The sequence below is a fragment of the Pteropus medius genome, unplaced genomic scaffold (genome assembly GCF_902729225.1).
Source record: "Pteropus medius unplaced genomic scaffold, Ma_sr-lr_union100, whole genome shotgun sequence".
Classification (NCBI taxonomy): Eukaryota; Metazoa; Chordata; class Mammalia; order Chiroptera; family Pteropodidae; genus Pteropus; species Pteropus medius.
In genome coordinates, this window is record NW_024349800.1 from 59,977,662 (window position 1) to 59,992,643 (window position 14,982).

The 14,982-nt window shown below is 51.3% G+C and overlaps 1 protein-coding gene across 3 annotated transcripts in view; it reads right to left on the reverse strand.

Moving 5' to 3' along the window:
• Positions 1 to 796: 796 nt before the first annotated feature.
• LPIN1 (lipin 1) overlaps positions 797 to 14,982 on the reverse strand; it is a 93,691-nt gene continuing 79,505 nt past the window's right edge. For all 3 annotated transcript variants that reach the window (XM_039887824.1, XM_039887825.1, XM_039887826.1), the window contains 4 exons: positions 11,992 to 12,144; positions 7,567 to 7,681; positions 6,207 to 6,310; positions 797 to 3,368 (listed from right to left, as the gene is read on the reverse strand). In XM_039887824.1, the coding sequence (XP_039743758.1) occupies positions 3,209 to 3,368; positions 6,207 to 6,310; positions 7,567 to 7,681; positions 11,992 to 12,144 (532 nt within the window). In that variant the 3' untranslated portion in view covers positions 797 to 3,208. The remainder of the gene's footprint in view (positions 3,369 to 6,206; positions 6,311 to 7,566; positions 7,682 to 11,991; positions 12,145 to 14,982) is intronic.

Consider the following 14,982-nt stretch of genomic DNA (forward strand, 5'->3'; position numbering starts at 1 on the left):
ATTATGACAGTTTTTAAGTGATCCAGGTGAACTTATCAAGGATTTTGATCTGTTCGAAATGAAAAATGAATCAGGGAGACCACAGAGAAGCAGGACGCAATCGAGGCAAAGGAAATTGCGTTGTCTATGCTTTTATTTTCTATGTATTATTAGTGTCTCGATATCTTAAAAAGCCTTTCTGGCTGGGGAGAGAGTGGCTGGCCATTTCTTAGCGATGATGAGGGGCCCAGCTGGAGGTGCCTGTGACATACAAGACCTCCTCACTCTGGCGGGGCACCCCAGGAGCCACTTTTCTTGTGCCTTAATCATCCCAGGGCTAGGTGCCAGGCAACCAGGGGCCAGCCCCATGGCTTAGAGGCCACTGGAATAAGCCAACCCAGCCAATCCTAACCTGTCCACCCTGCCCTGCCTTTCCTGTGGAAATCCCAGGAAGGCCTAGGACCCGCCCGTCGCCCCTGTCATTGGCCTCCTGACCACCCCGTTGCTTCCCCTCGTGGCCCGTGTGGTGAGCTGTGAGTATAACAAACTCGGTTTCCCTGAGCATCTCCTGTGTCTTGTCTCATGGCCCCATCGGATTGGCTACCACATAAAAGGCCACTGCACAGAACCTGCCTGTGTAATAGCCGCATGGGAAACGCTGACTTTGGTCCAGGGCCGCTCTGAGCCAGACCATCGGGTAGGACGTGCCCCGGGCTCCTCCCCTCCCCCTACCAAATGCATACAGAGGGTCGGTATTTTACCAAAAGCATAAGACTGGCTCTTTTATTCCAAATATTGAACAGTTCATAGCCTTAGCTTTTTTTTTTTTTTTTGAGAATAAAATACGCTTGATTATCACACACCAGAAAATCAGCAACTTAACCTCCTATCAAAAACCATTTAAAATTCACACATCTGATTTTCAGGCTTTCATCGTTCTTATTTATTACAGTATTTTGTAGCTTTGCATCCAACACAACGCAGTGAAGTATTACAGTGATTTTCTTCATGGCACCAGCCAACACACATACAGATCAAGTGTGGTAAATAAACTTATTTAAAGTAGTGATCCAAACCTAAAACTATAAAGAGATTTCTCTCTGAAGGTGTGATCATTCCTCCAGGTACCAGGTACGTATATTTCTCTTCGTCATCTACAGTGAACGCTTGGTGACCTGTCACTATAGTGATTCATTTCTGTAGAACAACTTTGAAATGCAGGGTCCACAGGCAGCACTCTGGCACGTGACCGTGGGGTTACTGGGTCACAGATGTGTAAATACAGATAAACCAGCTCAGATATGTGTGAGTGCCGCCCACGTACGAACCTCGCTTTGCAAAGTCAAAGGCAGGGGTGACAATTACAGCCTCTCCGGGGGCCATACTCGGAACCTGGCACAGATCTGAGTCGGACTTTCTGGAAGGCGTGTCTGGCTCAGAGCGCCGCGGTGCGGAGGTTGACGATGCATGCTCACACCCGCACGGACCGTGGATGACAGCTGCTTGTCCTGACGAAGGCCAAATGGCACTACGGATACACTACCCCATCACAGCCGATTTCCTCCCGGCAAGGAGGGGACTCTGTCAGCCTCTGCAAACTTATACTTAGTTCACAAAATCCACCCTAAGACACCGTCGTGATAGAAAGAACTCATGAGGCCCAGAGTAGTGGAGACGAGACTATTCTGAATTATTTTTCATGCCTCCAAAAGGGCATCTGCCCATGTGTGTCTGTGCTCATGTGCCAAAGTGCGATGGACGACACACGAATGTTTGTCTTTCTCTGGGTGGTTCAGAAAAGACCCCCACCGCTAACAGAGACCGCCGACAGCACCGAGGCAACACCTCTGCAAATTCTTTCACAGAAAGAGTAAAATTGCAGTCAACATTTCCTTTTTTTTTTTGCCTCCTATCACGCTAACAATGCAATTGAAATAGAAAAGCATTTCAATCACTGAAGTAAAATGCTCTTTAGAAAAATAATACTTCAAAAAGTAAAGCAAAATCTTTTACCAAAATAATTCTTTCACTTTTCAAATTGTTCTCTCCACAAGCTAGCCTGATAAACAACTAAGAGAATCATCACCTAGCGGCTTAAAGCATGTCACTCAAATTATCACTTATCCACCTGCCCTTGAGTAGAAAAAGCTAAAGAAAATAAAGTGTTACTCACAAATCTCAAAAGCAGGCCAGTGTTGTGAGAGAGAGATATATATAATAAGGCTCTTTGGATAGTCTAATGTATACCTTTTTAATATATCAGTGACCGAATAAAAAAAATATGGCTAATATGCTTATAATGGTAACCCAAAGTAATAAATAATAATATCTACACAGAATATAATTTAACTTCTTGAAACTGTTTTCTTAAAAACTAACCTGTTTCTTCTTTTGCGAGCTTCCAATTAAAATCGACATTATCATTTGGCGTCAGCTCTGTTCAAGGCCACCTTCTCGGCCTTACCTTTCTGGATAAAAGGCTGGGGCGCAGCGTTGAACTGATCCAAATACTGCCTCTGTAGTAATATTTACTGTAATCTGAACTTAAGGCATTGCAAAGTTACAGAGAGCCAGACAAAGCACATTCTAAATAAAATGTCTGCCACAGATGCATTAAGGCATAAGTACTCCAGCCTCGAGCCACAAAAAAAAGGGGGCAGAGGTGCCGATTACATAGGTTATCTTTAACCAAAGGAATTCAAGAACTTATCACCTAAAAATTAGACCCGTCGGCAAATACTGCAAAGGAACCTCCAGCGAGGACAAGGCCCAGAGCAGTGAGGGCTGGAGGCCCCGCGGGGACCTGATGCGGGTCACGTGACGCCGCGCGCCCCGCCCCCTCGGCCCCCCACGCACGCGCAGAGAGGTCACGGAAGCCCGTCCCCCGCTCTGCCGGAAGTCACGCGCACCTGGCGTTCCGGCCACTGGTACCACCCCCGCTCGGCCCACGCTGCCTGGCCGGCATCGCCGCTGGCTCCCGCCACGACCGCGGGCGCCTCGCGCAGCATGAAAGCAGCCGACTGCCCGCCTGCAAAGCAGCCCTTCGTGTTCCACTCGCGGAGGTCAAGGCCGGGGCAGCGGGGAAGGGGCGGACGCGCGTCAGCTCTCACTGCTCTCAAGCAAGTGACCACGCGCCAGGGTCCTGGGCGCCGCCGCCGGCTCCCCGGGCCTGCCCCCTCGCGGGGGGCCGGTCTGCACACGTCGGGGTCAGCAGGTTGCTGGGAGCACGTCACGCCGACGCAGAGTGAACATCCTGGTTTTCGAAAGGTGGCAGCGGCTCCCTCCAGAAGGTGAAGTTGCTGAAAGTGTCTGAGCAGGGGAAGTCCGAGGAGTGGCTTCGCTTCAGCAACGGGAAGACGTGGTCCACCACTTCGCAGAGTCTCACGTACCTGGAAGGAGACGGACAACGTCATGGCCTCTGACGACGCCCCGCCCCCTGCGCTGTGCCTGGGGAGTCAGGAGGAACCCGCGCCCCCGAAAGGCACGCACCTGGGGGTCAACACACGGAGGGGGTCCTAGAATAAGCCCTCGCTAACTAATAGGAAATCACACGGTGCGGCCGGCAGAAGTCAGAGAGGGCGAGGCAAGCGGGAACTGACTTCGCACGAAGGGCCGAGGAGGGCAGAGCGAAGCGAAAGAGGACAGGAAGAAGTCGGCATGGCAGGGGGACAGCCACCCGCCAGAGTGCACGGGTGGGCAGCAGATCCCAGAGCCTCAGACTGAGACTGCTTCACTGTGTGAGGAGAAGACCCTGGGCCCTGAGGCTGAGGGGACCCGCACTGGACCCTCTGCCATGTACGAGCCGTGTGATCCTGGACACAGGGCTTCGTCTCTCTAAGCCACAATCTCGGCTGTAAAGGAAGGAAATGAACACTGCTACAGCATTCATGGGAGAATTAAATAATGTATGCAACAGTGAAATAATGCATACTGGATGTTCAATAAACTTACTCGACGATAAATTATTAACATCAGGAAATCATTATCCCCGGCGAATTATTAGCCATGGGAAGTATAAAGCCCTCACTGGCATGGCGGTCGAGAGACCTGGGGTCTCCCCGCATCTTGCTGCTTTGGGACCTGGGGCAAGTGTCTCGTCCTCTCTGGGCCTCAGGCCCTTCATTCTTCTAGAGAGTGGGGTCGAACCAGTTCAGGGCTTCTCAACGCTCCCAGCCACTCCCTGGCTCTATTTCCTGTATCCTCCTCCCAAGAGGTCATTGCATATTAGTGTCTGTGGCCCACACTACAAACACAGACCCGCTGTATGAATATGCATGTTCAGACCTCGGGATGTCTCCAACCAGAAATGTGACAGGCCCAGGCCCCTCCTCCTGTCCCCGGGGGTCCTCCCTCACAGTTGCTGGGTCCCTCTCCAGTTCCAATTCGCTAAGAGCCGAAAGGGGCTTCCTGAAAATCCAAACTCCAGGAATTAGTCGTTCCGAGGCACAAAATGATTAAATAAGGATGCGCGTGTGTGTTTAATAAAGAACCTCCAAAGGGCTTCTGAGGAACGTCATGCTTGCACAAAACGGAAAACATCTCTCTTAACGAGCAAAAATTATGTCTTTCCTGAGAACTAAGACAAATGTTGGGAAAACCTGGCTTTAAGACCTACTTGTTTGAGTTTCGTGGCTAAGGGAGGTGGCTGTCCCTACAGGCCGCAGTTTACCACTCACCACCAGGGTGTGGTGGCACCAACTCCAAACCCTTGCAGCAGAAGGCTGTGCTCCAGCTCCAGCCGGGGGCCTCGCTCAGAACCACTGTCCCCCACACAAGCCCAACCCGACAGGGGCCCCCAAGCCTCTGAAGACGGTTCAGACGACTTCTCAGAGACAGCGTCCCACCCACGTGCCTGGGACAGGGTTGCACCCAGCTTCCCGCCAGGTGTGCCATTGTGGGGAAGGAGAGCGGAGAGCCAGTCCCTCGTGAGAACGGCCGCAGTCCCCGGCCAAGGTGCGAGACCACAACTCTGTCTGGCAATGCACAAAGCTTCCTCCCACGCCGAGCTCCACCCCAGGCCGAGACTCGAGCAGGACGTGCATTTTAACCTAGATTCTCGGCCAGTGGGATAACCCCAGAGGCCTCCTGGGCAAACCTGCGAAGATGCTGGAATCCCCTTCCAGACCCCTTACGATAGGACCCGCCACATGGCTACTGCCTGGTGGAAACCTTTGTCCTTTCTGGGCAGTGTCCTGTTGGTTGAGACTTCTTTTTGACCCTAAATAAAAGTCCACTAGATCTTCTCCAGACTGAGGAGAGCCTGTCCTGGGCTGGGGAAGAGGGAGCTGTGGCGTCGTCAGGGGTGGCCGCTCAGAACCCGGGACAGGGAAGAAACCGCTAGGGGAGGGTGGACAGCAGAATCAGTTCCTGCTGCCCTTCCGGCACTGGCCTGTGCAAGCTGGTCAGACCCCAGCTCGTGTCAGGAGTGTCCTGGAAGTGAACATCTGCTCTGGGACCCACATCTCTGGTCCACCTGAAATACAGGATGCGCCTGGAGAAGACCCATCCTCACCCTGGCCAGCTCCTCCCCTGGGGTTGCCGGGGCCAGAGGTGGTCATCCAGGTCTGCACAGACCGAGCCAGGAGAGGGGCGGCCTCCGAAATGGACAAGGCAGAATGGCACCTGCCTGCCTGGTGTCGCCCAGCTGGCAAAGCTCCCAACACGTGGGATGAGGAAACGTTCTCCGTTCTAAGACATTAGGAGCCCAAAGGAGACAGCACCCAAGTCAAGAGAGAGTCTACAGCCCAGCGGGACGCCTCGTTACAAACTCACTGCCTCCGGGAGCCCGGGCGGGATTCTTACATTGCTCAGCAGCGTTTCCGGAGAGGCCGTGATGGGCCAGAATGTAAAGAGACGTACTGTTCCTCATCTTTAAATACAGTGTCACGTGATATTTCAGTTTGGTCACATTTTTAATTTGCATTCTAGGCTTTCAAGCCTCACTTGGCACATCGAAACCACCAGTTTTCAAATTCATGTACTTCCACTCTGTAGCAGAATATAACCACTAATTTAAAAATTCGACCCAGAGGGGATCTGATTTAAAATTCGGTTTGGGACAAAATACAAGGAGTTAAAATATATTTTCCTCATAGGAATTCAAGATTAAAATATAGGCAACAAAGGGCCAAACGGTGCGCCGTAAACGGTAAAAGACCATTCCAGGACCGTGACACTACCAGCGGGGGTGACGCCCCGGTGACGCCAGCGCATGCGGGGACACTCACGAGGAGATGTTGGTCTTGGCATGCTCCTGCACGAGTTCTCCTTTGGGATTGACAGTGAATATTCTGTTCAAAGACACTCCTACTTGCTTGTACGAGTACACGTCCTGTGTTTGAAAAGTGAAAGGAAAACAGAGTTGAACGTAAATACAGACACACGACCTCTGGGATTTGATGCAATTACTACGACACCTTCGTTGACCAGAACTGTCCTTCCGACCGGTGTAGAAAGACTCTCTCTGGGTGTGGAACGATCAGGTCAGTTTTCCCATCTGCGCAGGAGCTGAGTGAGAGAGTGGACCACCCACCTTGCCCCCTGCAATCCCAGCATCCCTTAAGGTTCTCATCCGCCCCGTTTGCTTGGGCATGAGTTTCAAAAGTAGGAGAGTTTTCTCACTGGAAAGTTAGCACATTGGGGCGGTACATGCAAAATCTCAGGGCGTTTCTTTCGCCATATGAAACAATACAGAAGTCCCCCCTTAGCCATGGGGGACGTGTTCCAAGACCCTTGTGAGTACCTGAAATTGCAGATAGTACTGAATCCTACATTTCCTATCTTTTTTTCCTATACATAAAATTTAATTTATAAATTGGACACAGCAGGAGATTAACAACAATAAGCGATAAATAGTAAAATAGGACAACTATTACAATATACTGTAATAAAAGTTATGTGAACATGGCATTAGTAAGTCAAATGAGGGTGACTTGGACTCAAGCACTGCAATACCAGGCCCGCTAATCTCTCAGAGACAGCTACTCGGTGACCAAACCGACAGGCGGGGAGCGTCTGCCGTGTGGATTCGCTGGACAAAGGGACGATTCGCCCTGAGTTGGGCAGAGTGCAACCTCCTGAGACTTCGTGGCCCTACTCAGAATGATGCACGAGTTAAAAACCGATGCATTGTTTACTTCTGGAATCTTCCATTTAATCTTTTCAGACTATGGTTGACCACGAGTAACTGAAACCACGGATGAGGGGGTCCAGCTGTACCCTTGAAACCTGCGGTGCTGAATTCACCACTGTGCTAAGAACCGGCTTTGTGGCTCCGTTCTGGGAGGGAAGGTCTACCCCCTTTCAGTGTTCTTGTTTTACTGACTTAGCAAGTTATTCGGAGTTCGATGTTTCTAGGCCCACAGTTCATGCTTCAAACTAAAGCTCACTAGCCAACCTTCAGCGTAAACAGGCCATGAAATAATCTGCAAGCTCCTGGCCTTTACGTGCAGGCAAATGGCTCTTTACCAGCTCCTTCTAGCAGGATTAAGAGTCCAGCCCACATACAGCCCAGGCCAGCCTTTGGGATGACTGCTGTCGGCAAAACGGGAATTCCCAGAGCTGTGACGTGCACCCCCTACTACTTACAGCCTGTCGGTTTCCAAAAGCAGCATAGAAGGGTTCTGTGTTTGGAAAAAACAGGTTTTTGATGTCTGTCAAACACTGGACTTTAAACTTTTCTGGCTTCTTTTCAATCACTTCTCTGTTAAAACAAACAAACAAATAATGGATCGGCATGAGAGGTTAAGCTTCATTAGTATCAAACTGTTTTTAACTGTCAAAGGTGGGGTGACACTGAGAACACGCTCATCTCTGGGGGTTAAAAACATGTAAGTCAACTCGGCTGTTCCAGAAAAGCTCAACAGAAGGGGGATCCATGCTTCAAATCTCTGCACGTAGAAAACACCGAGGACGAGTGATTTCACCAAAGGCCTGCACCAGTCCCAAGGAGCACAGAACTCCAGAGCAGAGAGAGAGAGCATCTCCCAACTCGTTTCCTGAGTCTACGTAACCTCAAAATCGAAACCGAAAGGAGAAACATATCGGCAAATCTCATTCGTGAATGTCCGTGCGAAAATTCTAAATGATCTGAAAACTTCCCAGAAACATGGTGGGGAAGACCTAAACAAAGGAAGAAACACATTGTTTAACTGAATTGGAAGACTCTATGTCATAAGGAAATATTAACTCTCCCCAAATGGATCTATAGATACATTGTAATTTCAATTAGACGCTTGACAGGGTTTTGTCTGTATGATTTCATGGGACTCAATTCTAATGGCTACAGAAAAAAGCAAAGGCCAGAAGCGGAAACATATTCGCAGACACTTGAGGTATGACCACAGCGACAAGTCAAAGCAGAGGAAAGGGCAGTCTCCCCAGTAAATGGCGCTGCAACAACTGAACACCCCTATAAAGAGAAAAAGAGAAAGAAAATGGACCGCCGCTGACTCTATACACAAAAATCAGTTCCAGGTGGGTTACAGGCCTCAATGAAAGGACAACACATTTAGATAACACATAGGAGACTATCTTTATGCCCACAGGTCGGGGAAGGCTTTTCTAATACACCAAAAAAGGTACGAGCTACAGTAGAAATGACACATTCAACGACATGAAACAGAAAATATATATGTTCATCGAAAGCCACGAACTGGAGAAAGATACTTGCGGCACTTGTCACAAGAGCTGCGTGTACAGGATCCATCGCACACGCTTACACATGAGAAAATGGAGGAAATACTTCGGCAGGCACTTCACAGAAAACAAAGCCCAGACAGCCAACGGACATACGAAGAGAGACGCTTCGTGCCCGCCAGACTAGCGACAATGCAGACAGCTGACGACGTGCTGACCCGTGCTGACAGGGAACGGAACACGCGCACACGCCGCTGCGGGCGCATGGACCGGTCCGACTACCCTGGAAGACAGCTTGGAACGGCCTGATTCAGCTGCAGGTGTGCACACTCGACGGCCCAGCAAGCTCGCTCCTGAGCGTGTGCCCTGGAGCGACTGCTGCACAGGTGTCCCCAGAGGACACGCACGGAAGCACCGCTTTTAACAGCAAAAAACTGGAAACGACTCACGTCCCCAGCAACAGGACCGTAGAGTCATCTGTCAGGACACCACGCAGAAGTAAAAACGAGTGGGCTGCGGTGACACTCAGCAATCCTGGGGATGTAACGCTGAGTGGACAAAAAGCAAATTCCGGGAGAGCATGTGATGCGTTTATATAAAGTGCACGAGTGTGCACAATTGAACGTACTGTTTAGGATTACGGATACGTGTGATAAAAAACTATTAGGACAATGGTAACCGTGACTGCCGAGGGGGCAGGGACGAGAGCAACTGGGACTTCAGATGTGATGACGCCCTTTTGCTTATGGGAACGCTGGTGTCCACTGTTTGGTTATCCTTCATACCCTGCATATATTTTAGAAATATTCTCTGTACTCATTTGAAATGTAATTTAGACGATGATGATGGGGTGATGATGATGATGGGGTGATGATGATGAGATGGAGCACTGAACTGAGTGTCAAAAGACCCGAGGGCTGGTCCTGCCTCGGAGCTGACTTGTGTGGACGCCAGGGCTCTCTCTCACACTCAGAACCTTGTATTTTACATCTCAGGGCTCACAGATGAACGTGTGAGTGACTGTATGATTTTTTTTTAGACATAATTGACATACAACACTATTAATTTTAGGTGCCCACCAGAATAATTTCCTATACATTGCACAGCAATCCCCACACTTAGTCTAGTTAACATCGTTCACCACACACAGTCACAATTCCTTTTTCTTACGATGAGGACTTTTAAAATCTACTCTCCTAGCAATGATCATATGATTTTTAAGTCTCAAACTTCAAGGCACTGGGGGAAAATTGTCTAAATTCAACTTCCTGCTTCTCTCTCTCCCTCCTTCCCCCTCCCGCTACACACACACACACACACACACAATACATCGAAGCTAGCTTAACTAATTCCAGAAGTTCAAATCCTCCCAGTGACCCAGTCATGGGAACTAGCAAAGGCTAATCAGTGCAACACTGCCTGTCTATCAGCTCAGCTCATCAGTGACAGCCTCCATCCCATGAGACTGGAGCCATACACGTTAGGAATGTGCTTTACACTAAGAGAAGGTTTATGTGAAAATGACCTGAACAGCTTTGCCACAACAAAACAGGGCAGGTAACGAAAGAGAATCTCAGGACTCAACACCAATTTCTATCTTAATAGGAGAAGCTCATGAACCAAAGATTAGGTGTGTGAAACAGATTCTCTCGACTTCTTTCCAACACATTTCCTAGAATTTTAGCATCTTAGACCCGAAAGGCACCCCGGAGATCTCTAATCTGACCCTGTCACTTGGCAGTTAAGGGAACAGGCCCAGGAAGGGGCTGCCCCTGCTCGTCGCACCGGTAGAGTCCCAAGCAGCGTCAGCCGTGGGGCTCCAGGTCCCCACCTCAGGACCCTGGCTGCAGCTCACGCTGGCGCTTACCTTCGCTGGCCGTGCTCCACGCACACCCACCCATGACATTTTTTCTTTCCTTTCAGTTTAAGCTCAGGCCGCATATTCAGAACTGACCCAATTAAAGCGTCTTGCTAGGGGAGGTCATCCGTGCTCATGGCAGACTCAGCCACCGACGCTACGACATCTGCAGGACGGCTAACACAGAGAACGGCCCTGGCTAGAACGCGGGGCTCGGCAGGACAGGCTGTGGGCCGTGGCCGCTGGGAGCACCGACCGCGAGGTTGAGCTTCCTTTTCTTAAGTAATTCCTCTCGAGGAAAAAGTAATAGATCTTGGACAATGATATTTAAGGAAAATCTAAAAAGGATCATCTTAAATTATTAGTGGTAGGATGTTATAGTACAAATACCAACTTTGTACTCTGCCTAGCAAAGCCTCGGTACTTAACGTATGCTAATCAGCAGCCGGTTGCAAACTGTCAACACAACTCAGAGACGTTTCAGTAACATATCTGGATCACTTAATCACTTCATTAAAGTATGTGGATTTCTGTTGGGATCTACAGATATGACAGCTCTCAGGACTTGAAATACACTATGGCACCCACAGATTTCACCTGAATTTTCTCCCCAGATGTGTAATTTTCAAGTAAGATCTCTCCCTACAGGAAAAAAAATCACCACTTGCACAAAACAAAGCTGTGATGGAAAAAGTCGCTACAGAGCTGAGGAAATACTCAGGAGAGTCAGCGGGGTATCCTGGGCCCGTCTGGACTTCTCCACTGTTTGTATGACCGCAACTGAGGCAAAATCAGTCCAAGCTTTCCACTGGACGTTCGAGACACAACCGAGACACAACCCTAAGATACCCACCACCGGCCTTGGGCGGGACCAGCGCCCTGTTTTGACCACAGCGGGTTGGCTTTGAGAACGTCCTGGGAACTGCCCGGCCCCGAGCTGCGGAGAAGCCCGCGTTTCCCTCTCCCCACCCAGGAGGCCAGAGTTTGGCCAGTGGTCCGTGAGAGGTCCATAGAGTGAACAGCGTGACCAGAACTCCCACACAGGACGCGTGTCATGGAAGTCCAAAGCCAGGCTGCCGAAGGTGGCTGGCAGAGGGCCACCGAACGCAGCCTGGGCCCCCAGTTCGGTGGAATGCAAGTTGAGTCTTTAAGACTCAGCCGGGCGACGCAGGGGGGGAACAGCATGTGCAAAGGCTCAAAAGGGAGAACTTCACCCCGCCAAGTGGGGGCGGTTCAGCACAAGTGAGTTCTAGAAACGGGGGAGGAATGGGACGGGAGAGGAGGGCGGGCAGGGTGTGGACGGACGGGCACGTGACACCGAGCTGCCGAACCCGGACTCCATCTGGAGGGCGTGAGGGGCCGGCAGGGGGCGCCAACGGGGCTGGATCTGCATTTTAGGGTGATGCTCCTGGTGCCCGCTGCCCAGCGGGAGATGGGCTGTGAGGGCCGGTAAGAGGCAGATCTGGCAAAGCCTCCGGGCCAGGAGGGAGGGCGCGGGCGCCGGGTGGGTGCCCTACCTGTGCAAGGCGGAGAAGAGGCTGCTGGGGCTCAGCAGCAGCGGCCCCCGGGGCAGCACCGTGCCCCGCTCGTTGACCCAGTGCAGGTAACCCCTCGTCATGTCCGCCATCCCGATGGCACGCGCAGAGCAGTAGAGAAACTTGTATCCGTTTCTGAAAGAGACAGAACGTTCACGCTTGAGGCAGCACGCAACGAAAACTCGCTGCCCCCTCAAACCCTGAGCTGCTCTGCTTCGCGAAGAACAGCATCGGGCAAGCTCCCTTGCCCGTGAAAGGCCACACCCTGAAAACTCCAGCTACGAAGGCACTTCGCTGTCACCTACGAAGCCCCACCTCGTTTAATCCTCAGGGAAAATCATTCAGTAGGTATTCTGCCCCTGCTTTACCATCAACCTGGCTGACCTGCCTGCACCTGTGCTGGTCACGCTCCCCCGTCCCTGCTCCTAGCTAAGGGCCACCAGCTGCCAACTTGCAGGGCTCAGGCCAGCTCTGCGCCCATGCCCCTTACACATGTAACACCAAATCCCTCCCGTCCGCTGGACAGTTCGTCGGCACACAAATATATTCTAACCTCTCCCATCTCAGCCTAAAAACCAGCCAAGCCGAAACCACCACCAAAAACGCTCTCTCCAGGTCGAGTCCCATTTCTCTGTCCTCCTTTGCACCAAAATTCTTTCCAACAGCTATGTATCCACACTGACTCCCTCCCTCTCCCCCCGTTTCCTGCCTCTCGCCTCCATCAAGGTCACCTGTGCTGCCACCTTGCCAAATCCAGGCATCGCTTCTTGATGCTCATGTGAGCAGACGTCCCGGTAGCCTCTGACACAGGTGGTCATGCCTCCCCCAGCGCCCCTTCGTCCCTTGGCTTCCGGGACCCGGTTTTCCTGGTTGCTCCTCCTTACCAGCTGTTTCTCCCCAGACAAGTCGCCTTGGTTCTACATGTCCCAGCCTCTAAATGCGAAGCTGCCCTTGGGGTCCTAGGCCTCATTTATTCTCACCGCCCTCACTCCCAGGGGACCTCGCCCACTTCCATGCCTTTAAACGCCACATCTAAACTGAGGCAGTGGTAAACATCTGTGACACAGTGATGTGCTAAGTACATATTTGGTCTTCATCCGGGTTCCCGGCACAGAGCTGCTAAACCCCTTGGGGTTTCCTGAGTGACAGGAATAAGAGGAACATCTTTCCTTATTCATAACAGGTGCCTTTTACCCATACCTGGGTTTACGTTACTGAGGTGACTCGTGAAGGAGGGGGGCTGGACGCCAGAGGAACCAACCATGCAATCAGAGGACTGGAACTTTCAGCTCATCCCCCAAATTCTGGAAAGGAGTGAGGGCTGGAGACAGTGCAATCACCAGCGGCCAGTGATGTAATCCATCACGCCTAAGCAATGAAGCCTCCGTAAAAGCCCTGAACGGTGGGTTTTGGAAAGCTTCCGGTTGGGGGATGGATCCAGGTGCCAAGAGGGTGACACATCTCGACTCCATGGTGGCAGGGCCCTTCCGGACCACGCCCTGGTACTCCTCATCTAGCAGTTCATCCTTTATAACAAACTGGTGAAAGTGTTTGCCTAAATTCTGTGAGCCGTCATAGCAAATCTCCAAACCTGAGGAGGGGCTGTGGAAACTCCTGATTTATAGCTAAGCTGAGCAGCAGTGTGGGCAAGCTGGAGACCTGCTACTTACTGCTGGCGGCTGAAGCAGGGGTGGCCTTGTGGGAACTGTGACCTCCATTCCTGCTACAGCTTGACCCGCCTCCCTGCCCCCTCACCAAGCCTCCACGCAGAAAAAAAAAACTTAAAGCTTAAAATGTATTCCGATCATGCAAAACCCTGCAAAGTCTTGTCCTCTCTCTGAGATATAATCCAAATCCTTTGCCATTACCTAATAGGCTAGTAAGACCTGGTCCCTGCTTATTAAACACAAGGAACAGGGACCAGCCCATGCTCCCTGGTACCTGGTCCCTGGCAGGTGTTCTTACCACTCCCTGACTCGCATGCTCATAAATGCTACCTGGACAACTGTCCCCCCAGATCTCCAGGGCCCCCTTACTCCTAGGTGTCTGCTCAGAGGGCCCTCTCCCCGATGTCCTTCTATTCAATAAAAAGCACCCCCACTCCAGGTACGAATCCCGACTGCATTTGTGCTTCTTCGTGGCACTCATCACTGATACCACACCTGGTCCCTTGTTTGACTGTGTCTCTCACTGACCCTCACACTCCCCAAGGGTGGGGCTGGTGTCTCGGTCCTGGCTGTAACCCCTGGGCCCCAGCACTGTGCGGCAGGTAGGAGACACGCAGGAACTCTGCTGGGTGAGCGAGGACCAACTGCCCACTTCCCACCCGACTCCTCGCCTCCCCAGGACTATCCTCACGCTGGCCGGAGGACTGGTCTCGAGTGGCTTAATAACATGGTCTTCGAAACAAGAAAGAAGAAAGTTCTGAGACAAAGAGAATCTAGAAATATCAGCTTGTCTGGAACACAGGGACGCATCTGAAAATCAAGCCGTCTTTTTAATTAAACATCTTTGTATTTTAGCCGTCTAATTACTGCAATCTTTTTTTTTTTTAAATCGCTGTTTCTGTATATAGCTCTTCACATCAAGCCTAAAAGCTGTCACCTGCAGGGGTCTGAGATGCTAATTTTATTCAAAACTTGCTTTTCTAATACATTTCCCGGGTTGATCATGCCACACGTTGTTCTCGCCACGCGACTGTTCTGCTTCTGAGGCCATCACTGAACGCAGCTGGAAAATCCGCTCCAGGACGTCCTGCGCGGGGATATGCCTGCTGGTGGCCGCAGGGGTTCCCTTTCCAGAGTTTTCGCCCCCATGAAAGCTGCCGGAAATGCCAAGTGCTCCCATCAAGTGCTCAGGTTGCGCCACGTCCCCAAAGCTGACCCCCCCACGGTGCCCCCTGCTCAGAAGGGCGGCCATGTGCAGGCCACACTCCTTCCACCGATGGACACCCGCCAGCTGCCCCCACCCCAG